This window comes from Balaenoptera ricei, chromosome 3 (assembly GCF_028023285.1).
Source record: "Balaenoptera ricei isolate mBalRic1 chromosome 3, mBalRic1.hap2, whole genome shotgun sequence".
Taxonomy (NCBI): Eukaryota; Metazoa; Chordata; class Mammalia; order Artiodactyla; family Balaenopteridae; genus Balaenoptera; species Balaenoptera ricei.
The window spans coordinates 179,301,877-179,329,471 of NC_082641.1; the positions used below are offsets into that span (position 1 = coordinate 179,301,877).

The following is a 27,595-nucleotide window of genomic DNA, read 5'->3' on the forward strand; positions in this document are numbered from 1 at the left end:
ATATTTCTGGTTTAATCCTCAGGGTTTTGCACATGCTGTTTCCTCGCCTGGAACACTCTTTCCGCAGCTCTTTTCCTGGTTGATTTCTACCTAACTTTCAGATCTTAGATTGAAACCCCAGAGGAGCTTTCTTCCCCAACCCCCAACAAGATGAAGTTCCTACAACAACACTGTTCTTTTTCTTGGAGCAATTACAGCTTGTGTTTATTTATTAGCGTGTTATTGGTTAATGAATTCATTTCTGTTTTTGTCATTAGCTCCATGAGGGCAGGAATCGTTTATCACAGTATCCCCAGAACCTACCGGTGACATACATTAGTAGGTACCCAATAAATATTTGAGTGTACACTTAAATATCATTTAATTAAACTGTGTGATCATGTAAGTTAAAAGCCTCACACGGAACAGAGACCTTCAGAGTCAGCCTGCAAGCCATAGGACAGGTTTTCTTCAGCACCAATTTAACCTCTCAAGCAGAACAGAAGTGAGGAGAGAAGAGTGAAATTTAGCCCAATTTTGGAATTCTATTTATCCTGTAGATTGCATAATTAAATCAGTAGAATTGGTTGGAAATAATGTGGAAAAATAGGAAATTTGAGGACATCACTTTGGGCAAGTCATGTCTTACTCAAGGCCTCAGTTTCCTCATCTGAACCATTAGGATGTTTTCCCTTCCTTCTCTGACATTCTGGCATCTGAATTGATTTAGACCAGTGGATCACCATTCAGGGTGCCCATCAGAATCACATGGGAGATTTTTCAAACTATTCATAATAGCCCCATCAGGATCTTGGGGAAAGAGGTTGGGGCATGCATATTCTAAAGCAATCCTCTGATCTACTCCTTCTGTTGAGGCACTTGTAAACTTCCAGCAATCCTCTGCTTTACAAAATCACTCAACTCTGTCAGAGATTTCAGCACTGAAGTTGCAAGCACTTTAGCTCTAGTCACGTTATTGTTCTTTTTCTGATCCGTAGTCAGACACGTTATCCATTGTGCAACTGGCCCCCACCCTGTTCTTTTTGGACTCATTTACTCATTTCGATTCATTATTAATTTCCAATTCATTCAATAAAAATAACAATTGATGAAAAAATCAATATCAGTAAACATGTTTCAATTTGAGAAGGCTTCCTGGAGGAGGTGACATTCCAAATAGAGTTCTTTTTTATGCACAACGGACGGGGGAAAGATTGGGGAAGAATGTGCATGAGAGGAATAACGTTAGCAAAATCCACAGGCAACAGGGACCATGGGTTACAGAAAATGAAGAGAGCCGAAGTTAGACAAGGTGATGGGGCCAAATTATACAAGCTTTGTAGCCCATGTTAAGAAATTGGGAGAGTATGCTAAGGCCAGTAGATGGACTTTAAACAGGGGACTGATGTGATCTGAATTGTGTTATAGAAGCATCATTCTGGCTGCCTTGTAGAGGATGAATTGGAGGGGAGAACCTGAAAGTGGGCACACCAGAGAGGAGGCTGGTGGAATGGTCTGATCAGGGCAGAAGACAGTTGGGGTAGTGGAAAGGAGTTATAAGTGATAGCCTGATGTCTGACTTGGGCAACTGAATGGATGAACACGGGGCCGGACAGGATGGTGGTGGAAGACCACAGAAGAATTGGGTACAGCTGAGATTACCGAACAGGTATCCGAAGATTTGTAAACCCAGCCTCTGGAGTTCCACCTGCCCCTTCGCCTCCCCAACCTCTGCAAAAAGGTGTTAAGCGCCTTTCCTAAGACGTCAGGCCCACCTCCGGGACTCGAGGGGTCGCTGCAGCCGCCACAGCCCCTCTAGGCTCGCCCCAGTCCACTCACTGGGCTAGGCGGCCGCTCCATCCGCAGGCGGAGTGCGCGTGCGCTGCCTGGCCGGCAGGGGGCGCGCGTGCGCAGACGGGGCCGGGGGCGCGCGTGCGCGCGCGGAGGCCGGCACCGGAAGTGTGTGGTTGCCATGTAATATCCTGGCCGCGCGGGCGCGCGAGGGGTTGAGGCGGCGCCGGGGCGGGCGCGGAGCTGGCTGGAGGGCGGCGGAGGCGGTGCCGTAGGGGCCCGCTGAGGCGCGCGGGGGGTTGGCGGCGCCCGGAAGCCTGTCGCTTGTGCGGTCCCTCCGGTTCGCTGGGTCCGCGCGGGAGGCCCGACGGCGGGAGGCAGCATGTCGGTAGCGGGGCTGAAGAAGCAGTTCTACAAGGCGAGCCAGGTGAGCGGAGGCCGAGGCGGGGGGCGAGCTCCGGGCCACAGGCTGCTCGGAGGGGGGCCAGGCCAGGCCCTGGCTCGGGAGGGAGCCGTGGGTACTGAGGGGGCGGCGTTGGCACTCGTCCCCCGCCAGGTGGGGACAGCCTAGGAGGGGCGGGGGTCTGCGTGCGAGGTGGCCCGTACCCTGCCCGCCATGTGGGCTCCAGTCTTCTCGAGAGGGGTGGGCAGACGCTTTAGAGGCGCGGAGGTGCACCCAGAGATTGGCCCCGGACGTGGACCCCTCTTCTCCCGTCCTTCCCTCTAAAAGGGCGGGCGGGCGGGGGGTGGAGGGGGCAGGGAGAGAAGGGGAAGAAGCAGTCCCGAGCTTGTCGACACAGGACTCTTGCTAGAGAGCCCAAGATAAGGGAAATTTTGTGTCTAGAACAATTCTTTTTTTGTTGTTTTTTTAAAGACAGCAAACGAAAAAATCTTTTCAGTGGGCCGGGTACAAAGTTGAAAGGGTAGAGTGAAAAGTCAGTTTCCCACTTCAGTCCCTCAGGCATCCAGTCCCTCTCCCCAGAGACGGGGACTGTCACCAATTACCAAAGAGAAGGGTATGCCTCTCCTTTAAAAACACGCACGTAGCAGTAACATCGTTTACACAGAACCGTGTAATTGATGTTTTTCATTAAATGTGTTTCGGAGATCGCACTAGAGCCAGAATTCTCCACCTTGGGTCATTCTCTGTTGTGGTGGCCCTCCTGGGCACTGTGGGGCGTTGAGCAGCATCCCTGGCCCCTACCCAGTCGATACCAGGAGCTCCCCCCACCGACCACGGATGTCTTCGGATGCTGCTAATGTCCTTAGGGGAACCCCCCCCTGCCCTCCCCCTCCCCCTCCCCCAGAGCTACTCCTGGAGCCTCTTGGATCTTTTTAATGGGTATGTGGCATTCCATTCCATGGAAGTCTGTCATAATTTATTTAATTAGTTGTCCATCGATGGACGTTTAGGTTGTTTCCAGTAGTTTTCTGCTGCAAACGATACTATCGTGAATAGCCAGTGAATATCTCTGCTCACAGGTGGGATTGGATTTACAGGATAAGTTCCCAGAAGTGGAATGCAGAATCCAAGCATATAAGTGTTCTACTTTGACAGATAGAATAGGTGTTTTGGAAAGTCCAGGCCCCATTGCTCATGAGTCTGGTGAAAGCTGAGTGGATCCACTCTTCAGAAAACTGGGCGAATGCAAAATTCAGTTTATAATTTCAGATCCAAGAAGTCCCAGATCCCTTGATCCTATGAGAACCTTGGGTCTGGAGTTTGTGTGGATAGACTCCAGGAAGGAACGAGCAACAGTCATAGGAGTTGTTTCGCCCGTGCTGGCAAACCAGACTCTGCCCACAATTTGGAGAGGTCCAGTGGGAGGGAAGAGAGATGAGTCCCCAGTAATACACAGCTGGGACCTTTTGCCCCTTGAGGGAGAAAACTAATGACCCTAGTAGTTGTCCAGGGCTAAAGATATTTGGGGTCTATCTCTAGACTCCAGGCTAAACCCTGGAGGAAGAGAGGTTTAATCCAGAGGGATTCTAGGATTGTTGCTGAGAGTACAGCCCTTTGCCCCAGCAGGATGGAATTAAGTGATCTGGCCCTGGGTTAGACCTTGCCCAGCAGGCCTCAGACCCTACCCCTGCACACTTGACCAGAGCAGCTTGGAGTGCTGCTTACTATCTTGGGCCCTGATGTAACCCCTCTCGCAGGAACTATGGGTCTCGGAAGAATTCCTGGGCCACTTTGTTCCTTCATATAGACAGGTCTCTGGAAGCCCGCCCCACCCCGACCCCAGCCATGAGGGCCCATGCTGGTGGCCCATGCTGTCCCCAGCAGACACGCTGTGCCGGAGGAACTAGCTGGGCCTCTCAGGCCATCCACCAGAGCCTTTCTTCTCGGGGAAAGAAGGATGGCCTGCATTCAGACCTGTGGGGAGTACTTGGAAATCCGGAAAGCTCAGAGCAGTGCAAGCTGGTGGTGCAGGTCAATTTATCATCTTGATATTCTGAGGCCCAGTCCCAAAGAATTGCTGCGATACGTCCTCCTCTGAGAGCCGTTGTCTTGGCCTCCTGACCGATTCCGTGTTGAGTTGTGCTCTCAAGAATCACCCTGGCTGTATTCCATTCCCTTCTGCAATAGTTTCCATAGACCTCCGCTGTTTATCTGGATGTGTCCACCTCTTTGTGTGTTTCTTTTCTTTTTTTTTTTATAAATTTATTTATTTGGCAGCGTTGGGTCTTCGTTGCTGTGCGTGGGCTTTCTCTAGTTGCGGCGAGCAGGGGCTACTCTTTGTTGCAGTGCACAGGCTTCTCATTGCGGTGGCTTCTCTTGTTGCGGAGCACGGGCTCTAGGCGTGCGGGCCTCAGTAGCTGAGGCTCACAGGCTCTAGAGCACAGCCTCAGTAGTTGTGGCACATGGGCTTAGTTGCTCCACGGCATGTGGGATCTTCCCGGACCAGGGCTCGAACCCGTGTCCCCTGCATTGGCAGGCGGATTCTTAACCGCTTTGCCACCAGGGAAGCCCTGTGTTTCTTTTCTTGATCTTAGGAACACCTCTTTCAAGTAGGGTCGTCTGTGTCAGGTAATATTCTTGTTAAGTCGTAATAATATGTATTGAGTTTTCACTGCGTGAACAGGTGATATGCTTTAAACCAGTCGGTCTCAATTGGTCTCATTTATCTGGCCTAAGGGTAAACGCTGTCCCCTTTTTACACAAAAGGATTTGGGGGCATTTGTCTTCCTGTAGGACAGTAGTTCTCAGCCAGGGCCAGTTCTACCCTCCAGAGGACATTGGCAATGTCTGGAGGCATTTTGGGTTGTCACAACTCGGTGGTAATTAATTATATTACAGCTCACTGGGCAGCCCTGCACAACCAAGAGTCACCCGGCTCCGGCGTCAACGGTGCTGAGGTTGAGAAATACTGTTTTATGGTTTGAGAAAAGTGAGGATAATTTTACCCAAACAGAAGAACAACAAAAAATCCTTCCTGGGCATTCTTCTGGCAGCTGCCTGCTTTTCCTAATTCTCGAAATGCAGATAACCACATATACGCAGATGGACACGTGCGTAAAACTCAGCATCCAGACACCAAGTCTCCCCCTCCCAAGTCCTCAGGAGAACCCCAGAGTGTCTTTTGGCATCTGGCATTTTTAAGAAGGTACAAGCTTGCATTGGTGCCTCTCAATTAGGGGCGACTAACCCTCCCCTCTCCCGTCTCCTGCCCTGTGCACCACCCAAGGGACATTTGGCAACGTCTGAGACAGTGTCACGCCTTGGGGAGAGGGTGCTACTGGCACCGAGTAGGTAATGGCTGGGGATGGTTGTTAAGCATCCTACAGCATACAGGACAGCCTTCTACACAACAAAGAATTATCTGGCCCCGCTTGAGAGAAGCGCCAACGTTTCTGTAGCAAGAAACCCTACTTTGAAACGGGTTCTTGATTTCCAAGGCTTGTAGGAGCGTCATTTCTGAATTGAGAAATAGAAGCCAGGTGGATGTGTGAGAGAGAGCTGGGAATAGAGAAGCTGGGTTTCTCGAAGGTGAGGCTATGATGTTAATGAAAAGTTTCTACCTCCTTGGTGACCCTGGTAACAAATCAGGTCCCGGTGTCTGGCAGTATACTGGCAAATTCCACGCCAGTTCATCTCTGGTGAAAACTTTCAGGTCTCAAATGAAATCGGTTTGAGCTTGAGTGGGAAGTTTGTGAGTTTTTACTTCTTAATAGGAACTGCTCACCTGAGCTGAGGAAAGTTGAATGTATGGAGTGAAGCAGCCAAAGAAACGGGCGTCTGTCTCGGGCCCGTGGTTTTGGTCCCCTCTGACCTCGCTGTGTAATGCCACTCAATAGCCCTCTGGTACTCGTGCACACCTAGAATCTGGGGAGATGCTTTTATGAGTCTTTCTGGGGAACTGAGGTGGGTAAAGGAACCCAGTAGCGAGATCTAGGCTCAAAAGTTCACTTGTCATTGTGGTGTGTTTGGGTGACATTAATTTCCAGGCCTAACCTTCTAACTGGTTTCCTGATAATTCTTGTGGCTGGGCTGTGTGGAGATTTGAGAGTGTAACTAGGGATAGAGCTGGCAGCTGCCTGGAATGCTGGCCTGATTTTTTTTTTTTTTTTTTTTGCCTGAAAGGAGGGAGAGAATTTAAACTGAAAGATTGGTTCCGTCCGAGCTAGGAGGGAAATTCATGACCGTCATATCCCGTAGCTTTGATGTTTGTTGGATACTCGCTAGGCTCCGGGTTTGTGTCTAGGAGGAAAGATCGAGCTTCCTGGGAAAGGCATGGGGTGGGGGTATGACGGGGGGCCCAGGACCCCAACGTGTTGGAGTAAGCAGTAGCTGGGGGAATGTCTGACGTCCCCAGACACTGCCTGCTCTGACTTTTTTTTTTTTTTTTTTTTGGCTGCATCAGGTCTTAGTTGCGGCACACGGGGTCTTCGTTGAGGCGTGCAGGATCTTTCACTGCGGCACGGGCTCCTCTCTAGTTGTGGCATGCAGGTTTTCTCTCTAGTTGTGGCATGTGGGCTCTGTAGTTGTGGCACGTGGGCTCAGTAGTTCTGGCGCACGGGCTTGGTTGTCCCGTGGCATGTCTTAGTTCCCCGACCAGGGATCGAACCCGTGTCCCCTGCATTGGAAGGCGGATTCTTTACCACTAGACCACCAGGGAAGTCTCTCTGACCTATTTTTTAAACTTCATTTTATGGAATCATGCTTTTGATTTCCCAGCAAAGTTCTTGGCCTGCTAAGTAGTGGACATGGAGTGATCTTAGGATACAAAAATCTGGAATTTGTAACCCCTTAGTCTCAGCACGAATCAAAGTGTGGAACCTGTAAGCCGGGAGCGACAGGTGTCAGGCGAGGTCTGGGGGTGGGGGTGGTCCCTGGCCCAGACCCTTGAGCTGAGCAGCTGCAGGCTAACCTCTGGAGGACCTTCTGCCTCAGGACAGCAGACCTGGGAAGGGCCTTTGGCCATTGCCATGTCCACGTGCGATGGGAACTGGGTTAAGTCCACTCTTACAGGAAGCCACTCTGCTGACTCATTCTGTAGGAAGACCCTTGACCTAGCAGTGTCCCTGCAGGACCCTGGACGGAGATGATCCTGTCCTGCTCCATCAGTATTCCGTCCCCAGCTTGCTGGGTGGAATAACCAGCCCTGTGTTTTAGGCTGCGCTGTGGAGCTACAGAAGAGATTTGAGACTGCCCTTCCCAAAAGGAGCCAAGGGGCCTCTTTAAACTCCACCACTTCCCAGGCCCGTCTGTAAAACCAGGTTAACCCGACCTCCTGGGCAGGACCCGCTGTTCGCAATCAGGGAGGGGCCCTGTAACCAAGCAGCATCCTGCATACTCTTGTTATTAACATACCAGGACCAAGGGGTCATCATATTCTGTTTCTGCTGCCCATGACTGCGGTACATCAGACCTAAAGTTCACCTCTGACTCAGAGTCCTGTGTGTAGTAAAGAGCAGTTTATCAAAGAGGGCCCGTGGGAGCTAATCGCCCTGCTTATCTGGGTATGTTTTGAGGCAAAGCTGTAGGATACTTAATTTTATTCCGTGTGCCACTTTATAACAGCCTGTGAGGTTAGGGGTTCCACAGTGTCTCTCTGTTTGGTTTCAGAAATTGGAGGCTGTCACAGTTTTGCGACCCCAGAACTGTCACTGACTTAGCAAGTGAACTAAGGAAATGGTGCTATTTACCCACCCACCACCCACCACCCATCCACCCAGCCTCCCTCCGGAGCCAACATCCAAGCAAGCACTTAGTGCCTTTGGGGGCCTGAGCTCTCCGCCCGCCCGTCAGGTGTCCATCTGCGCATCTCTTTGCTTCTTTCCTCAGAGGACAAACTGACAGTCTTTGACCGGGCCCCTCAGGCCTGCCATTTGCCTCTGGTGTGCGTGTCCCATGGCCTTTGACCCTGGGGTGTGGGCCACAGTTAGCTCTGCCCTGGTCTCTGTCTCAGCCCTCTCCTCTTTGTTGCCAGTATTTTGAAACGGATCCAATCTGGGGAAAGTTAGTTTTTAATTTGGGGCGTGCAGCCAACTTCCTCCATAGGATTTCAGAGGCATCTGCACATTTTGACACTGCAGGGCTGCCGTTGGCCGTGGAGTGGCAGAGGAAAGTCAGATTGTCTTCTATTTCTGGTTTTCGAGGTCACGGCGGGGGGTGGGGTGAGGTTTCTGAGGTTTAAGGAGGGTTTGATGCTGAAGCGTTCCAGCCACTGGAGGGGTGAGCAGGCCCGTTGAGGCATCTTTACCCCCTGTGCTCAAACCCTCCTGGCTTTTAAGTGCCCGGGGAAGTGTCGGGCGATTTTTTCTGGTTCTTTTTTAAAGCTGTCCCTGGAAAGCTGAGGAAGGATATATCAGACTGTGGAGCAGCCGGTTCCTCTCTTCTCCCCTCCTCTCTGCAACCCCCTCCTTCCTCCTCCTCTTGTCCTTCTTTCTCTTCTCCTCCCCCCCACCCAAACTTTTTCTCTCCCCGCCCCCTCCCCAGGGCTGGGTTTGCATCCACTTCTCTCGAGCACTGCAGTTTGGGTCCGATTCTGCTCATTTCCTGTTAAGCAGTAACCAGGGCTCCACAAACTCAGGCTCCCAGAGGATGGCCTCGTCTTCCTTTTCCACTCAGCTCCTAGAAAAACCTGCTGACTGGGCCCGAGAGGGGGGTCACGCGGAGACTCCCAACCACAGCAGGAAAACAGACGTGCGATTTCCTCTGAAGGACCTGACTCAGCATCAGCCGTGGCCGCCCTGGGAAGAGCTGCTGCCTGGATGCTCAGATTTCCACACCTGGGCATTAAACCCCTCCAGCGGTACCACGCCCGCCCGGGCTGTCACGGCCCAGTGACGTGAGCTGCCCCCCACCCCACCCTCCAGGAGGGGGTGGGCCGTGAGGAGGACAGTGGGTCGCCGTCCCAGGAACTCAGTAAAGGTCAGCTGGACGGAGTTTGCCCCGCATCGTAGGTCATGAGAGCGCAAAAGTGGGGCGGCCGTGTGGGCGCAACTAGAGAAGTCAGGGCTGGGGTCTGCTGAGGGGAGCGTCCCCCACCGATCTGGGGTGCAGTTCCAGCTCCAACCTGGCATTCAGGACCTTCCGGAGCCCCCGCCCCGGTCCCGGCTTTCAATCCCACCCTCCCCCTCGCAGCCAGCACGCTCCAGTCCAACAGGTCTGCTCGGGCTCGTACCTTCCCTCCTCCTTCCCCACCCCAGCCCGGGTCTCCCTGTCCACTTCCTGTTTGCCCTCAGAGCCCTGCATGTATCTTCCTGTATCCTTGCCATCTCCTGGGTTCCCCCCCCCCCAAAATATTTCTCCACCCTCCCTGGTGGTCTCCTGCCCACGTGCCACACACCCAGCACATCCTCACACCCAGTGCGCTTTTCTTCTCATTGGGTGTGAGCTCCTGAGGGAGCAGGCGGCCTGGCGGCTGGTGACAGGCCCAGGTCCCCACGGGTTGTGGCTTGCTGGCCAAGTCGTCAGAAATGGTGGACTCCTTCTCAGAGCAGGAATGGGGCTGTCCGGTGCCAGTGACGGTGCCCATGCGAAGCCAGGTGGCTGGCAGGGCCGTGGAGGCCTCGGTCAGGAACAGGTCCGACTGGTTTAAAGAATAAGAAATCAAAGCTCAGAGGTTGTTCCCTTTGGCTTAGGATCTGTCTTGAGGGCTCCAGGCCGAGGGACTGGTGCATGACTGGCCCAGAGGGGCCCGACCTGTGTCACGGGCAGTCTCTGTCATTTCAACCCCACAGCCAGGCCTGAACTTAACTGGAGGTGCCCAGCCTGCTGGGAAAAGGAGTTCCCTGGCTCCACTTTCCCCAGGCCCCACCACTCTGGCCTCAGAAGCCTGCTCTCTGCCCCTGGACTTCTGACCTCTTAGACATGACCGGCGTTAGCCCGGGTCCTGTGTGCAGCCCCTCCCTGGCTTCCACACATGGCCGCCCTTCTGCCTCTTCTCCTGTGTCCTGAGTCAGCTGGCCAGCTCTCTCACCCCCTCCTCCGCTTTGCCCCGTTGGTTCCCCCTGTGGACTTGCCACCCTGCCTCTGGGCCTTCTCCCTCCAGGACCTGAGGGACCTCCCTGGCACCCAGCACCGCTCGTGCACGTGTCCTCCAGATCTTCGTCCCCAGTCATGGCTCTCCCAGCCACCCTCTAGATGGTGGTCCCTGCCCGTCTGGCTGGTACTGGAAATGCAACAAGCTCGTAGGCCCAGTGCACCTGAGGCCAGCCTCCTCACCTGCGGGCCCTAACCTTCCCTGTCCTCGCCCTGAGGCCCAGGGAGCCCCGCCACCTTCCCCGAGGTGCTGTGTCCATCACACCAGCTCCTGGGCCTGCAGTAAATACCTGGAACCAACCACCTAGCCTGTGGCTTGAATCAATTAGTTAACTTGACTTTCAAATAGACTCACTTTTTAAATTTATTTTAAAAGGGATCTTGATGTTGTTTCTTCCTCTAAATCATAGTAACTCGATCACCAGAAACAAAGCAATGTAATTGATTCCTCCTGGATTCCTTACCTTGGAGGCTGGGGTCTGGTCCCTCTTATTAAAAAGTTGCTGAAACAGTAAGTGCCCACCAGGACTTCCCTGGCGGTCCAGTGGTTAGGACTCTGCACTTTCACTGCAGGGGTCATGGGTTCGATCCCTGCTCGGGGAACTAAGATCCCACATGCCACGTGGCACGGCCAAAAAATAAAAATAAAAAGCCAAAAAAATATTAAAAAGAAAAAAAGTGCCCACCAGAAAGTTTTTCCTTGCCAGAACGAGGGGTACTGAAAGAGCGTCGCGGTGGGAATAACCTTCTCACTTGTCCCTGTGTTACCTCTTCTCTTGGCACCCCTTTCCCTGCCCCTCATCGTCTTCCCGTGGAGCCAGGAAATCCTGCAGACTTGAATTAAGGCTCAGAAGAGAGAGCTCTGGGGTGAGGGTGCATTTCCCAAGTGTCTGGGGAGAGGCCCGACAGTAAGTGGCACCGTTCAGTCTGTGTGTTTAGTCCCCCGACACCACCTTGGCCGATAATTCAGATGTCTTTGGCCAGCACACCTCAATCCAGTCCCACTTTGTCTAAAGCGGAGCAGCTGACTGATGGTTTTTCCTCTGTCGTTTTGGGTCTCGGCCCCAGGAGTGAGCGGAGACTTAGGACGCCCCTCGGGAAGGAAACTGGGAACTTTCTCACTCCCAAGGCCCCCTCCTCGTCTCCTGCTAGCTGCCTCCCCAGGATGAGGCCCCTCGGCTGCCTCTGGGCAGGCACGCAGGCAGGCACGCAGGTGTCCATCAGCTTGATGGCCTCAGGTCGTCAGAGCCGTGATTGTCTGAGTGATTGTCTGAAGTCAGGCGAGCAGCCCTGGCCCTTCAGGGTCAGCCTTTGTCCAGAAGAGGGCAGCGAGGGCACGGGGACAAGGGCGGGATTTCTCCGTCCCCTAACCCTAACCTCCTGGCCTAGGGTTGGTCCTTTATCTCCTCTCCCTGGAGTGTTTCCTCCAAGGTTGAGAATCCTTGCTGTCCCGCCAAGTCAGCATTTCACCCTTGAGGAGTCTTGGAGCTGCTGCAGCTCCCCACTGATTGCCCCGATACAGTTGTGTGTGCTGCCCTCAGAGTTGGCTCTGAGGTTCGTCTTTTGCCCCCAGCCTTGATACGTTTACTTCACGGCTGAGAAGCCTTAGGTGTTTCTCCCGGGCTCTCTGGGAAGTTCCGCATCACCATTCCTTTCCCACCAGTGGACTCAAGGGTAGCTGAGCGCTCTCTCCGCTTTGCTTCAGAGCACCCCATTACCTTGGCCTCGGCCCAGGGTGGGCAGGAGGCACCAGTCGGCAAGTCCCTCTGCCGCCTCCAGACTGCCAGGTTTGGGAGGCTTCTGTGGGAAGTTGTGCAGACGGGGGCTCACTGGGGACCCGGGAGTCCGGGTGTGCTGGTTCCGGGGAGTGGGGAGGAGGACCTTTTGCCCGGTCTCAGTCCAGGCATCCGCTCAGCTCTCAGCAGAGCCTGGAGGAGAGTCCACCGCCATCCAGGGGAGTTTGCACTCAGCTAGTTCCCCGCACCAGGCAGTGCCAGTGCGTCGTAAAGGGCACGTCCCTTTTCAGGCACTTGAGTTTGTGTTAAAATGTCTCAGCTGTAGAGAGAGAGGTGAAGAATGGCCAGCCGATAGCCAGGCGCCCACAGGCACTTGAGTAAACACGAGCGGCACAGTTAGAGTCGAGGGCCCCTCCCTGATACATCACTGCGCACGAATCTACCGCTAAAAAGTCTGCAGCTTTGTTTTGCAAGTTTACACCTCCTGAAAACGGTGTCACACGGCAGCTTTTTTGGCCTGCTCTTTTCTCTCAGCACTGCTGGGGCGCTTCGTCCACACTGAGCGTGTGGCTCGAGTTTTTTGCTTCCACAGCTCCCTGCTGTCCTTTGTGTGCCGACAGCGACTTGTCCTCCCTCCGCTGGCAGTGGGCATTTAGGACGTTGCCGCGTTTTTGCTCTCGGCGTCGCAGTGAGCAGTCACATGGATGTCCCCGCAGGCAAGGTCCAAGTGCTTCTCTAGACTCCTGCCCATTTAATGTGACCGTGTAAGGTTTTCAGCAGGACCAGCCTGGAGAACACCACCACCTCTTCTGTTCGCATGACCCGAAGTCTTGATCAAAGCTGCTGGGGGTCCTGCGTCGGGGCCCTTGTCAGGGGTGACCTACCTGCTAGGCTCCATGGTACCGCCTGAGCCAGGAAGCTGGGTGCGCGGGGCGGCGGCGCCCCAGGCACAGGGTCGGCTTGGTGGGGGCACAAGCCAGGGGGAGACCCAGGGAGGCCCACCTGATGAAATTGGGCCCACCTGGTCATCCAGGGCGAGCGCTTCCACCTCCCGGTTGGTGCCTCTGTTTAAAGAAACCTTATTTAATATGCATTACTGATTCATTAGCATTGGATGCGCAGCCAGCAGCACCTGAACTCACCATCGGTCCATCCTCATTGTTGGCGGGTTTGCGTTTGCGGTTTCACCTTACTTGCCGAAATGTGTTTGTAACTGCCCCCAATCAGTACTTGGGGCACTTCCGCAGGTATTCGTGAACATGCCCAGAGTGACAAAAATCTTTGAGTCTCCCAACACGCTCATTCCCACTGAGGCAGAACAAGACTGTAAACCAACATCCTTTCCACGGCTTGTTTAGTGACGTGTGTTTGTACCTATGTGCTTCTTGCGGGTGTTTTCGCTCTTGGTCCCAAGCGTGGAACTGAAGTGCTGGCTAGTGTCCCAGGCACAGGAAGGCTGTGACGTGCTCACAGAGCACGTGTGAGATGAGCTCCACTTAGGCGAGATCAGGTGCTGCTGGCCGTGCGTCCAGTGCTAATGAATCAGCAGTGTATATTAAATCAGTTTTCTTTCTTTTTTTTTTTTTAAAAATTTATTTATTTATTTATTTATTTGGCTGCACCGGGTCTTAGTTGCGGCATGCAGGATCTTTAGTTGCGGCATGTGGGCTCTTAGTTGTGGCATGCATGTGGGATCTAGTTCCCTGACCAGAGATCGAACCCAGGCCCCCTGCATTGGGAGCTTGGAGTCTTAACCACTGTGCCACCAGGGAAGTCCCTAAATAAGGTTTCTTTAAACAGAAACACACGTAACATGAAGTTACAGGTGATGAGTTACCAGAGGCTCACAGGAGCCTAACCCCTGCGTGTCCCCAGAGCAGTGGCTCAGTATTTACTAGTTTGGCGTCTGGGCGACTTTATAGCACAGAACCACCGTGAGTGACGAGAGCTGACTATTCCCGTGGCAGGCAGAACACCAACCCCCTACCCTCCACCAAGGTGTCCCCGCCATTATCCGGAACCTGTGAATGTGTGACCTCACTTGGCAGAAGGGACTTTGCTGGTGGGATTAAGGGCATGGACCCGGAGGTGGAACCAATGACCAGGTGGGCCCAATTTCATCATAACGGCCCTTAAAAGTGGAACCTTTCCCTGCCTGGTCGGAGGGAGACAGGACCGTGGAGGAGAGAACCAGAAGGCAGGCGGCACGATAGGCCCACCTCGCTGGCTGTGAAGACGGAGGACGGGGCCACAAGCCAAGAAGCGCGGCAGCCTCTAGGAGCCGAAAAGGCGGGAAAGCTCTAGAGCTCCCAGAAAGGGACGCAGCCCTGCCAACACCTTGGTCCTCGCTGGGGAGAGCCATGTCGGACTTCTGACCTCCTTCAGATTTTTGTGCGGCTTAGGAAACGTGTTTTGAGTCACTGAGTTTGTGGTAATTTGTTACAGCAGCCGTAGGAAACTCTTACAGGTCCCCGCTGTCTTAAAGCTTTGTCTGGATAAAGGTTTTCAGCTCAACATTGAAGAGTATGTGTGTGTGCGCACGTGCATGTACACACGAGCACGTGTGTTTCATCCTCCCTTAGCTCTCACCTCCAAGTTAACGGCTGAGGTCAAAGAGGAAATAGGAGCGACTCGCTTTGCCAAGCTGATGGACGGGTGCTGTGCGAAGAGCGGGCCTCCCACCGAGCCATCTTCATTTCAGTGCTGCATGGAAGTCGTCCCCTGGTTCGTGGAATCCCACCTTGGTGACTTACCAGCTAGTGGACTGATAGGGAATCCTCCATCGTCAACTTGAAAACCGGCTCTGTGTTCAGGTTTTACACAAAGAACGCTGTGGCCCGTCTAAACCTCCGGGAAATGCCACAGTGGGATTTCGGCCTGCATCACTTCCCATCCACTGTAGAAGGAGGTCAGCAGTTCTCGAGCCCGATGGCGTGCCTTTCTTCCCGTCACAGACACTAGAGGCTCGTGCCAGGCACCCTTTGCTAACCACTCCCACACCCTCAAAGGGGACGCTTCAGAATCACATCCTGGGAGTTGGTTTCCAAGCCGACCCTTAGCGCCTCTGTCCTCTGCATTGGTGCAGACCCTGCGTCCTCCGTCTCTGCCTTTCCTCACGTCATGTCCTTTTCTCCTTCTTGCCCCCAAGTTCAACCTATCCTTCAAAGCTAAGTCCAGGGACATCTTGTAACTCCTACCTGGTTCCCTCCCCACAAGGAGGAAGGGGCTCCTTATCTTAGGTCCTTAAGGTAGTGCCGTTTTTGTGTGAGCTTGTAGTATCCATCTCTTTTTCCCTCTACTATACCTGGCACATACAAATATCTGTTGAATGAATAAGGCCAACCTTCTCAAGTGGGGAGTTGGCCTGCTGACTTTGACCCCAGACGTTCAGCCCCATCCTGCTCTGATGGAGCAGGTAAGCTCAGGGCAGGAGAGTGTCCCAGACACGCACAGTGGCTTAGCGATTGAAATAGGGCAGATACCGTGACACAGGGTCCTATGACACACGCCCTGTACGGAGAAACCAGGGATGATTCACAAGGAGGTGACCTGGACCCTGGCTTTGAATGTGGACACGGGAAGGAGAAGGGAGAGGAGGATGCAGATTGTCCCCAGCAGGCAGCAGAGCGAAGCCCCCAGTGCTGGGGGCTCTGGGTCACTGGCCTGCCCTACTGTGTTCTTGTTCCTCGTCCAGGAGTCCAGACACCGCCTGTCTGTGGACTCCGTCCTTCCAGGGGAGCAGAGGCTGACCTGGGTGCAGGGGGGAGGCCCTGGCTACTAGACCATCGTCATCAGGTGGAGAGAGATTTGAATATGCTTACGGCTCCTAACTCAGCAAGTGGCAGCACCAGACGCACGTCACACGGTAACAGCGGAGAAGCAAGGACGAGGGCAGGGCTGCTTTACTCCTGCAAAATTCAACATAAAAAGGCACTGCTGAGGGACTTCCCTGGCGGTCCAGTGGTTGAGAATCTGCCTTCCACTGCAGGGGACGCGGGTTCCATCCTTGGCCAGGGAACTAAGATCCCACAGGCCGCAGGGCAACTAAACCTGCGTGCCACAACTAGAGAAAAGCCCCGCAATGAAGAGCCTGTGCACACAACGGAGACCCAGCGCAGTCAAAATATTAAAAAAAAAAAAAAAAAAAGATTAAAGAAAAGAGGCATTGCTGAGAAGTGCCTTGAGTCCGCATCACCCAGCCATCTAGGCAAATGCGGCAAGACCACCGATTTAGGGGGTAGGGTCTCCTGCGCCCAGAGCGTAAGTGTAGCATCTTGGGGGTGCATACTGGCACCATCCTGAAGGACGGGCAGGCTGTTGATACACCAAGGTAGAGAGGGTGGGACATCCCAGGGGCACAAGCGTGTTAGCCAGGATCAGGGCAGAAAGCCACTCGGGGTACTGAGGGTCGGCCAGCAGGCCACATCGGTTGGCTGGGCAGAAGCAGGAGGAGGGGTGTGCCCCAGAGGCTGGCAGTAGCCTGGGCCAGGGCTTGGCAGGGGTTTACTGCCCATCTTCTTTCAAATCCTGTTGCTCTGCTTCCAAGCAGAGCTTCAGAATCGTGTATCACGGCCATCCGTCAGCAAGTACACTTAGTGCCGTGAGCCCTCTGGAGTCTGGGCTATGATCTCTAGGAGCTTTTGGTGCAAAGGAAGAGGTAGCACATCGGCCTGCTAGCGACACGGTTTACACAGTTTTTACATGTGTCCCTCTGTGTGCGGAACCACAGATCTCTCACAGAGGACCTTCGCTCCACAGACACTGGCGTTCTCATGCCCCCGTCATCCAAGCTACTCGGCACATCCTGCCTCTGAACCTGGCCTGCACGGGGACCCCGCCCCGAGCTCCCTGCACGCTGCCCTCCTGGCCTCATTCTTTCCTTGGGACACGCATCATGCGGGGACTGGCAGGCTCGTCTTTGTAGAGCAGTTTGTGGTGCTTGAAGCACGTTCACACCCGGGTCATCACGGGTCGTCATCAGCACCCCGTTTTACATTGAGGAAACTGAGGCTCAGAGGGGTCCACATTCTTGTTAAGTGACAGTGCAGTGACAGAGCCGGATCCAGTCCCCGTGCTGTGGTCCACACCCCCCCCCCCACTGCTCCCCGGCGTCCCCAGCCCTGCCTCGGGACCTCTTGGGCACACCCTTGTTTTGGCCTGTTACTGACACACCTGACTCGCGGTGTTCTCCCCTGGGCTCCTAAGGGCGAGGTCAGTGTTATCTCAGCAAATACTGATTGCCCATCACCTACTGGGCGTCAGGCCCCCTGCTGCTCTCCGAGCCCCATCACAGCAGCTGGCAGCCAACGGGAAGTCAGTGTTTGGGGACAGGGTGCGTTTGGGTGGGGAGGCGAGGCTCTCCCGGGTGCTGTTGCTGGAATGAAGGTGAGCTGTGGCGGAGGAGATGGCCCCTGAGAACTGTTCTCCTCTTGTGATCCAGGGCGGGGTCCCTGGGAACCCCTCAGTCGGGTGCTCACCCACCACTGGGGCAGTTACAGGCAGTAACGTCAGGGAGCGTGTGCGCCAGGCCTGATGTGCGTCCTGAGAAGGAGAAGGCCCACCCCCTCTGCCACTGCAGGGTGGATGGCAGCCGGGGACAGGAGCGGCAGCTCTGGTGCCCACCTGGCCCCAGCAGGCCCCTGTTGATCTCCTCATCTGTGTGCTGAGATTCCTTCCAGCTCCGCATTGCCAGGACTGACTCTGCAGGTTAGAAGGGCAGGTGCCCCTGGACAAACAGGGTGGGGGACAGCAGGAGGAGCGGCCGTGCAGGGTGACAGGGCGCCGGCATCTAATACGTGGCCGAGTGTCGCAGTGCCCGTCACTAACCCTCAGAGGGGCTGGTCTGCTGTGCTGAGAGCTGCTGATGGCGTCACCTCCCCTGGCTTGCCGTGTGCTGTCCTGGGATCATGACCCGCCCGGGTACTTCTGGTAGCCACACCTGAAGAAACTGGTCTCGGTGGCCCTGAGTCACCAGGTGTCGCCGCCCTGGGGTGACAGGCGAGCTGTGGAGCCAGGTGAGGGTATGGTCCTCAGCGCCCACTCAGAGCTTCTTCCTGGAGCTGTCTCGGAGGAGCGCCCAGGCCGAGCTCTGCCCTCCCCGAGAGGTCGCCCTCGATGATCCTCGGAGAACCTAGGTGTGCGGCCCCCACGGCTCCAGCCCAGCCCCTCTGGGGGCCATGTCCCTCTGGCCTTCAGAGCCTGTCTGCCCGTCAGCCTCCCTTTCCCGTGCCCTGTCCTCCCGAGCTGCAGGCACGTGCCTTTCACAGGGGATTCCTCCTCTGGGTGCGGGCCAGCCTGGGCCCAGCTTGCTCAGATTTTTTTCCTTTGCAAACTTCCCCTTTACTCTCTGGTGAGGGGGTCAGCTGTGGGAAGACCTTGGGTGGAGAGTGGGGAATTAGACTGGCAGCCCCCAGGCAGAGTGCCGCCTAACTTGAACTTCCCATAAGCAACGCAAAGGAAAGTTGGGGGTTCAGGGGTAGGGGGTGCTGTCATCCGGCCGGCTCCCGGGTCCGCAGCCCTCCCAGTGCTTAGCCACCGCGGAATGGCGCCATGAGATCAGACCCCTGTGAGGTCGTTCCTTCCTCCCGTGGGGCGCTAAGTATCAACTAAGCACTTCCTAGTCTCAGACACCGTTCCGAGTACAGGTACAGCAGTGTGGGGTTGCTCACTTGGAGTTCACAGTGCAGTGGGAGGAGGGCTGTAAACAAACAAGGGAGGCGTGAGAGAAGGATGAGTGACGGGTGGGTCAGGGACAGCCCCACTGGGGAGGGGGGAACCAAGATGGACAGGACCCAGCCATGGGAAAGTCTGGGGCAGAAGGGACAGCAGGGCAGAGGCTCTGACGTGGGGTGAGGTGGGTGCCTTTGTGGAACAGAGCCTGGTCCAAGGTGAGGTCCAGAGGGGGCGGGGGGTTCTGGCCTCGAGAGAGGAGGTGCCAGTAGTGTGCTGGGAGAGGTGGCCAGTGGCCAGGTCACTCCCACCTGGGTAAGGAGGCGGGCGATGGAGAATCAGGAGGGCTTCCTCGAAGAGGTGGCTTCACATTAGTTAAGTGTCTCAGAATGGAAGTGGTCGTAGAGATGGGGGGACAGCATCTGTGTTCCAGGAGGCTGGGGCTCTGGGCTTTGAGATCGTTCTGTCGCCTTAGCTTGTCGCTGTTGGGGTACTCGTGGCCCTCCGTGAAACTCGTGACCTGGTGCCTACGGCCTCTTACGTAGTAGTCTGCGGTGATGGTGTTGGATGCAGGGTCTGTTCCGGTGCTTTCCGGAGGCCGAGCAGCTGTGCGCCTCACAGGGTTTCCAAGCCCCATTTCCTGTCTCTTCCTGAAGGGCTGCTCTTGCGTCAGCTCTGCCATTGACAAAAGGTGAGTTTGCAAAACACCTCATTTACTCGCCTGTGGGGACAGAAGTGTGCTGTGCTGCCCTGAGCGGGGATCTGCGGGCGGTAGCTCCCCAACAGCGCACCCCGGCACAGCACGCGGTCAGCGGTGCGGAGCGGGCGCGGCAGGACTCGGGAATTTATTACCTCATTTGTTTGTGGGTTGGCTGTTTCTTTTTATGAGTTTTCATCTGAAATTGATTTTCCCGGTTGTGTGACATGCAGCCCTCCTGCCTCGTCCCCGAGATGAGAAATTAAAATGCATGAGGCCGGTTTATACCCAGGCTTTTCAGCTCTGGCAGGAGTTCCAGATGAGGTCTGTTCCTAAGAGATGAGCCTCAAGCAATTGCTGGCCTCTCGGTTGTTGGGTAAAAACCCTTGGGCGCCGGCTGGGATCAGGCCCACCTTAGAGCCCCTGTTCAGCGGGCCTTGTTCCCTCCCTGTGTCCCAGAGGAGGCAAAGTCCTGAGCCCACACCCCAGTCTGCCACCCAGCTTCCTCAGCCAGGCCCTGTGGCTTTGGCCCTCGCCTCCCCCGATAACATTTGGGGCAGGGCCCGTCTGATTCTCCCCCACGTGAGCTGCATCATGTCCCGCGCAGGGGTCTGTGTGTGACTGGTGTCCTCCTCCCCGAGCAGCTCCCGGTCTGGGGTGCCACTGGTGTTCGTAGAAAGCTCTGTGCTATTCCAGGGGCTGTGGCCTCATGCCACCCTGGAGTGGTGGGTATCGTGTGAGAGACTGGAGTTCCAGAAGGCTCAGGGCAGAGCCGGCCCTCCAACGCACGCCTTCCGCCTCCAGGCTCGTGCACTCAGTGCGGTGTAGGGTGTCATCCTGGGTGGTCGTCCGCCACTGTCACTGTCCAGGAACAGCTGTGGTCCTCCTGACCGCCTGCTCCCAGGGGCTGCGATGTGGCCTCACACTTGCTGGGACGCTTCCCCAGCCAAGCGGGAGGGGCGGATCCTGAGCGCTGGCCCTCGTCTCCCCAGCACCCTGACTGCCCTGGCCAGTCTTTGAAAATGAGGAAGCAAACCAGGGAGATGCAGGGCAGCCTCCAGAGCAAGGTGGTTTAAGACTTTGGGGACCCAGTTACCCCTCCTGTCTGGCTTGGTCTCACACACACTACACTACACTACACTACACTACACTACACTACACTGCCTGGCCCTGGGAAAGGCGGGTCACCTCCTGGGGTGTTAGTTGCTCCATTTATAAGGTGGAGATAACTGCCCAGAGGCTGCAGCTGGGCCAGATGGGTGCTGGAGGTCCCCGATGGCTTTATCTCTTCCTTTTGGGGCTCTATGCCTTCCTCAAGTTTGACAGAAGGGCTGGCAAGGCCGCGGGTCCAAGGAACAATGCAGTCTCTGCTAACGTTTCATAGAAACATTAAAAGATGCACGTTCTGTGGCCCCTTCTCCCCTCCAGCAGTCCTGCCTCCCCCCACAAACCAGAAGTGCTTCAATTTGAAGCCTGCTTTCCACACCTGTCCCAGCACCCAGCAGGGCCCACTTCCTCCCCCAGACTCTACCAGATGACCTGGGGAACTGGTTAACCATGAATGGAAGCAGGGAACACTTCTTGTTAAGTGCTTCTGCTTTCTTGTGGAGGAACTCAGTGTCTTAATGGGAATCCCAGGACCAACCATCATTAGCGTCAAGCCCTGGCTAACGCTCTGGGCTGGGGGGCTGGTCCCCAGAGGAAGTGCCCGCCCCTCCACAGTGCACCGGGAAGGCACTCGGGCCTGTGGCTTCTGGCCAGACAGGCTGCGAGGGGGAACACTGGCCAGCCTGGGCCCCTGTGGCCGACACTCAGCTGAGCTCCACGTGGAGGTCGGGCCAGGCAGGGAGTGAGTTCCTTGTCACCCCATCTCCAAGGACTGCTGGGTCACCTCGGGGTGAGGGAGGCATTTTCCTCAAACGGAGGGCTGAGGCAACAGGAAAGGCACCGCACAGCCACCCGTGTCTGCCCAGCCCCTCACTCCTCCTCCAGCTTCGGGTACTTCTGAGCTGCCACTCCTCTGCGAGGCCAGGAGAGGACCCCCCAAAAGGAAGGGGCCTGGGTGCTTGGTCAGATGCACTGGGCTCGGTGATGGCAGAAAGCAAGACACACGGGGTCCCTGCGCTCGGAGACAAGCACGGGCGCGTGGGAGACTAACGGGGGGTCAGGCCAGGCCTCGGCCTCCAGCCCCTGCAGGAGGAGGGGAGCAGTCCCGGGATCGCAGGAGCCTGGAGAGGGCGCAGACCCTGACACACAGAGGGTTCTGGACCCAGCCTTCGGGGGCTGCCGTGGGCAGGAGGCCCAGCAAGGCCGAGGAGGGGAGAGCAGCCAGGAGGGGTCCTGGGGAGAAGTGAGGAGAGTCTGAGCCAGGGCAGGGCAGGCCTGGTTTACACACAGGGGCCCTCGTGACGGATCTGGGGTTCTTAAAGCCAGTATGAGGCCCCATCGGGAAAGCAGTGTCACAGCAGCGGGAGGTCTGGCGACTTGGTCGTCAGCCTGGGGCTGGAGGGGCAGCTCTCTGGGTGTCTACCCTGGGTGAGCCTCTGGCTGCTGGTACCGGGACCCGCGAAGCCTGCAGAAGCAGAGGTCGGGGCTTTGAGACGAGGCTGAGGCTACACCCCGATCCATCTCGGGAGCTCTGTCCCCCAGCTCGTCACTGCCTTGACAGTCACTGAGCGACTGTCCCCATGTGCCATTGCTGCCTTCCCTAGTCCATTCTTTCCGACGACTGGTTCCTGCTTTTGCTCCCACTGCCCGTGCCGTGTCCAGACCAGACTCTCGGATTAAGCCAGACGTGACTTTGAGGGGATTTTTCTCACGTAACGGTTTCCCCCCTCATCTTAGCAGCATGTGCCACGCAGGGGAGCAGCCACTGGGACTCACATGGCGTTCAGCTTGCTGCCCACCGAGCCAGCCCTGGGAAGGTTTGGGCAGGGAGGTGGGAGGGGCACCACGGAGCGGGGGCAGAGAACCAGGGGGGTTCAGACTGCGAGAGGCTAGGTCAGACCAGGCCCCCCGGCCAGGCTCCTCTCCACAGAGACAGCCAAACGCTTCCCCCGCCACCACCTGGGGGACCCTGCAGCTGGCTTGTCCCTGCAGCCTCGGGGACCTGAGGGGTTCTGCTTCTGAGCCAGTATCTCAGCCGCAGGCCCCAGGCCAGAGGTGCCGTCCCTCCTGCTGAGAGAACACCTTGGGCTTCAAAGCCACTGTCTTGGGCTTCCCTGGTGGCGCAGTGGTTGAGAATCTGCCTGCCAATGCAGGGGACACGGGTTCGAGCCCTGGTCTGGGAAGATCCCACATGCCACGGAGCAACTGGGCCCGTGAGCCACAATTACTGAGCCTGCGCGTCTGGAGCCTGTGCTCCGCAACAAGAGAGGCCGCGATGGTGAGAGGCCACGCACCGCGATGAAGAGTGGTCCCCACTTGCCGCAACTAGAGAAAGCCCTCGCACAGACACGAAGACTCAACACAGTCATAAATAAATAAATAAATAAATAAATAAATAAAAGAACGTGAATTTCTAAAAAAAAAAAAAAAAAGCCACTGTCTTTGTGCTGCCAGAACTAGGTTCCAGATACACCGCGACACACTGCTGTGTGGAGGGGCGTCTGTGGGTCGGTGTCTGCCCCTTGGGGCCGGACCTGGTGGTCGTGGTGCCCGACGGGGGGTTTCCACGGGAGAAGTAACTTCAGAAGCCTTTTCCTGCTTGATCGTTTCCACTGCTCCCGTTCACAGAGCTGCTTTTTTAAAACCGCGTAGCTTTGATCCCTAGGAGGAGAGGAAGTGTGTGCCCGGAGGCATGAAGGGTACCAGCAAACCGGGGAAATTTCAGAATTCCCGGTATGCTGAAGGAAGTCCTGACTTGTCAGGATACTTCCCTCTGTGGAGCTTGACAAAGGGGGTGGTGACTTATTCTCCATCAGCTCACAGATATTTACTAAAGACCCGTGACAGATAGGCTCTCCTGCTGCCAGAGCCCTCAGGCTTCCTGCTGGCCCGCCTCCTTGGGCTGAGGAGTTGGGTATGAATAGTGTTTCTGTGGCCTCTGCTTCAGTGGCACCTCTCCCTCACCCCTTAGGGCGGTGGCCCGGCCCAACACCTCGTGGCCTTTACTCTCAGAGCCACGTGGGATCCAAGCTGCCTGGAGTCCAAGTGCTGCCCCCGTCGGCAAGCATTTCGTACTCAAAAGGGCCCAGGCTCTGGAAATCATCCCGACACGGGGGCCACTGGAGGTTTCTGGGCAGGGACGGACAGGAGGCTTCAGCGTGGCAGAACACCGTGCCCGTTACCTCCCCAGAAGCACCCTCGGCTCGCCTTTCCAGAAAGGGCGTCAGTTAGCCAAAGAGTGCACCCTCTGGTGTGTCTGCCAGCAGCTCTGAGTCAGGGGCCCAGGGCCCAAGCAGCAAAAGGAGACTCGAGAAGGCCAGCGGCTTCGTGTGTTGGCCGGGTAGCAGGCCAGCCTGGGCTCTGCCCGTGTCGTGGGCTCTCCAAGTCATGAGACAGAAGACCATAAAGGAAACTAGAAGGGGCTGCTCTGAGGTGTTTGGCAAGCGGCTCCCAAGTGTTGGGAGGCCAGCAGGAAGGGGAGTCGCAATTGGAAGGGATGTAGAGGCGAACGAGTCTATCCCTGTGTCGCTCCCTCCCGTCCCTGTGCCGTCCTCCCCGTTCAGGAATTTCTTAGCCCTGCCCCGGAGTCATTGCAGTTGCCTCCCGGGAATGCCCACAGGCCCTCCGCCTCCTCCCCACAGCCTTGGAGGCCCCGTGCCCTTCCGGCAGGTCCTGCATTGCGGGGAGCGGTGAGGGACGGACCGACCAGTCCGACAGCTCTGGGCGCAGCTCCCAGCTTCTCCACTTTTCAGCTCGCAGCCTTGCTTTTCCACCTCTCACCCCGGGGTTTCCTCATCTGTAGAATGGGTGTGCAGGTCCCTGCATTGTCATCGCAGAGGGGTGACAATCAATGGCAGGATGTATGGAAAGCGCCCACACAGTGCCTGGCACTTGGAGGACCAGGAGTGGCGGCCCCTGTGCCCCCGAACCTGGGTCTTACCCAGAACACCTTACGCCTGCCTGGCCAGGCTCTGCCTGCTGGAACCCTGCCCTTTGAGGTCCAGCTCGGACAGCACTGGCCCCTGCAGCTCACCCAGCCAGGAGCATGTTTGGCGTGTTTAAACCTCCCTTGCAGCTCTTATCACTGTGTCTCTGTTCTGCCTGATGTTCTTATCTCCCTCGCCAGAGGGGCGCTCCTCAAAGCCAGCACAGCCTCTGCCCTGGCGGCAGGGTAGCGGGCCTGCCCACCCCCCTTCCGACAGTGGTCGCTAACTGGAGCCGGAAGTGCTCACACCTGACAGCCTTGGGTCACAGCGCCTCAGCCACAGGGCATTCACTGGCCCAGACCCGAGGATGGCCAGAACGGGACCGCACAGCAGGGCGGCTGGGCCTGGACCCCAAGGCTCTTTCACCCCCATCGCCTTTTCTTTTTTTTTCTCTTTTTAATTTTATTTATTTATTTTTATAAATTTATTTATTTTATTTGTTTATTTTTGGTTGTGTTGGGTCTTCGTTGCTGCGCGCGGGCTTTCTCTAGTTGCGGCGAGCAGGGGCTACTCTTCGTTGCGGTGCGCGGGCTTCTCATTGCGGTGGCTTCTCTTGTTGTGGAGCACGGGCTCTAGGCACGTGGGCTCAGTAGTTGTGGCTCACGGGCTCTAGAGCGCAGGCTCAGTAGTTGTGGTGCACGGGCTTAGTCGCTCCGCGGCATGTGGGATCTTCCCGGACCAGGGCTCGAACCCGTGTCCCCTGTGTTGGCAGGTGGATTCTTAACCCCTGCGCCACCAGGGAAGTCCTTCCGTGCCTTTTAGTCCAACTCTCCAGCCAGTGCCCGAGAGCGGCTGCCCCCAACGCGCGCCCCCTCTGCCTGGCCCTGGGCTCCTCACCACTGAGGAGGGAGGGAGAAGCGGGGGCTGCTCTGTAGCGCGGGGTGGGGGCAGGGAGAAGTTAGCCAGGCGGAGGGCAGGAGGGGAGTTGGGGGGGTCGGGAGAGGACGGGGACCTCCGCTGTTAACCTGGAGCGCGGCAAGCGGCCCCACGGAGCCTATCGGCTGGACGAGGCGCGAGGGTGCTGAGCGGGCCGTGCAGAGCACCCCTCCTGCATTGTGAGGCCCGGAGCAGCCCTGCTTTTCTCTCTCCCGGCTCCTCTGTGCCAGCCTCCTCCTGCTGCTCTTTTTACTTACACTCTTAATTCATCAAAGCGGATCGTCTGCCCCGGTCACCGAGCCTGCAGATTGGCTGTTTATTTTCCATGTCATATTGATCAGGTTTCCCAGCTGAGATGATTCAATTACAAGGTCTCCCGCTGGTGCATCCCACTCGGCAGGATTCGAGCTTCTGCTGCCCCCGAGGGGCCACTGCAGCGTGCCTGCCTGGTCTGGGGCAGCCGTCCGTCCTCACGTCCCTCCCTGGGGGAAAGAAGGTTCTCCTGCCTTCCTGTTCTCTGTTGGACTCCTGGAGCAGCTGCCCTGCCGGCTCTTGGCGCACAATGTCTTGTGTTTTCGGATTGTTCCACCGCGCGTTCTTTGTTTCTCTCACGCGTGTCAGATTCCTTGCTCCTCTCCAAACATGGCCAAAGTCTAGAAGGCCGAAGAATGCCAGTCCTTGAGAGAACAGCCCCTTCTCCGAGTGGTCTTTATTATGAGTGCCCACAGGCGGCTTGCATTGGGTGGAGGTCGTGTAGGTGCTCAGGGATGAAGCCCCATCTCCGTTCCAAGTTCGCGCACTTCCCAGGTGCCTGGGGCAGGTGTCCTCAGACCATACGGCTCCACTGCTCCTCTGTGTGAGAGCCTGAAGTGGGTGCCCTCTGCCTGTCGTGGTCACTTGGGGGTCGTGTCGTCGTAAATCTGACCATTCAGAGTCCAGGTGGGAGCTGGGCTGGGGCTGTCGCTGGCGGAGCAGCCCGAATGGGTCGGCACACGGGGAGGCAAACAGGTTGGGGGTCCTTCCACTCTCTGGCTGGTAGTAACCACCTCTGCAGTCTAAGCCGCAGTTTGAACTTAGGGGGACCCGGAGCTGGAGCCCTGGAGGTGCCTTGCAGGCTGAATCGCGGGCAGGGCACGCTCCTCCCAGAGGTTGGAAGTAATACCAGGGCAGTGACACAGGTCAGACCAAACAAACGGTGGGGGGTTGGCTCGTGCAGTTTCCCGGAGAGGTACCGCCAGAGGGGCAGGCCGCAGAGGGAGCCTCCTGCGGGGCGGAGGTGTGCACCCCCTGGTGGGTCGTGCACAGGCCAGCAGTACCTCGATAGAGCCACCATCACGGGGGACGCGCAGACACAGGAAGGCGCGCGCTCGGAGGGTCGCAGAGCAGCACTCACTCAGCAGTCCCACCTGGTGGCTGGTCTCAGAACCACCGTGGCCCTTTTTACCAGACAGCTGCCCGGCCTCCTCAGAAAAGACCCCGTTCTGGGCCTTCCTGGGACTCACGGCCCCTGAGCGCCCTGCCAGGGCGGAAGTGAAGCCAGGCGTGCCGGTGGGGAGCCAGCCTGGGATCTGAGAGGCCCGTGTGACGGGCAACAGCGAGTTCATCTCCGAAGGCCGCTGCCAGCTCTGGCCGAGCGCAGCCTCTCCACAGCGACCCCTCAGCCCCGGCTGTCACCTGGTGGGGGGGGCTGGGGCCGTGGCTCGGCCTGGGCCCCACGTTCCCCCAGGGAGGCACCCACGTGGGTTTCACGGTGGCAGCCAGTGTGGGCCCACTGCTGGTGACTCAGGCTCCCACCCAGCTGGGCGGGCCCAGGAGGCCACGATTTCCACACCGCCGCGGTCACGGCCCTGCCGGAGAGTGGGCAGCGCTCACCCACCCCCTCTGCTGCCTCCCCCACTCTGGGGGGTGCCTTGGCCGGCAGGAGCAGCCCCTCTGCACTGCGGGCTGGAGTGGGGGGGTGGGGCGGCGTCAGTAGCTGCAGAGAGAAGAGTGGGCTTCAGCCCTCAGGGCCCCTGCCAGGGCTGCACCTCAGTTTCCTCTCCCGCAGCCGGGGAACACCATCACTTGTGGGGAGTGCTGGATGCAGACGCTACACGTGAAGGTGTTAATTCCATGGCGGTGCTGCTCTTGCCGGGCCCAAAAAGGTGTGTGCGGGGTCCCCAAGCAGGACCGAGCGGCAGGGTCCTGGCCTCCCACACAGACGGGGCACTCCCCGCCCTCCGGCCTCCCCGTGGGGGCTCCCCAGGCCCCTCCTCTGGAGCAC

General features: G+C 56.8%; 1 protein-coding gene across 2 annotated transcripts in view; it reads left to right on the forward strand.

Moving 5' to 3' along the window:
- Positions 1-1,974: 1,974 nt before the first annotated feature.
- The window catches only part of SH3GL1 (SH3 domain containing GRB2 like 1, endophilin A2), a 33,155-nt gene continuing 7,534 nt past the window's right edge, over positions 1,975-27,595 (forward strand). The window contains exon 1 of one of the 2 annotated variants that reach the window (XM_059918740.1): positions 1,975-2,197. In XM_059918740.1, the coding sequence (XP_059774723.1) occupies positions 2,153-2,197 (45 nt within the window). In that variant the 5' untranslated portion in view covers positions 1,975-2,152. The remainder of the gene's footprint in view (positions 2,198-27,595) is intronic. The other variant, XM_059918741.1, reaches the window with a different exon arrangement.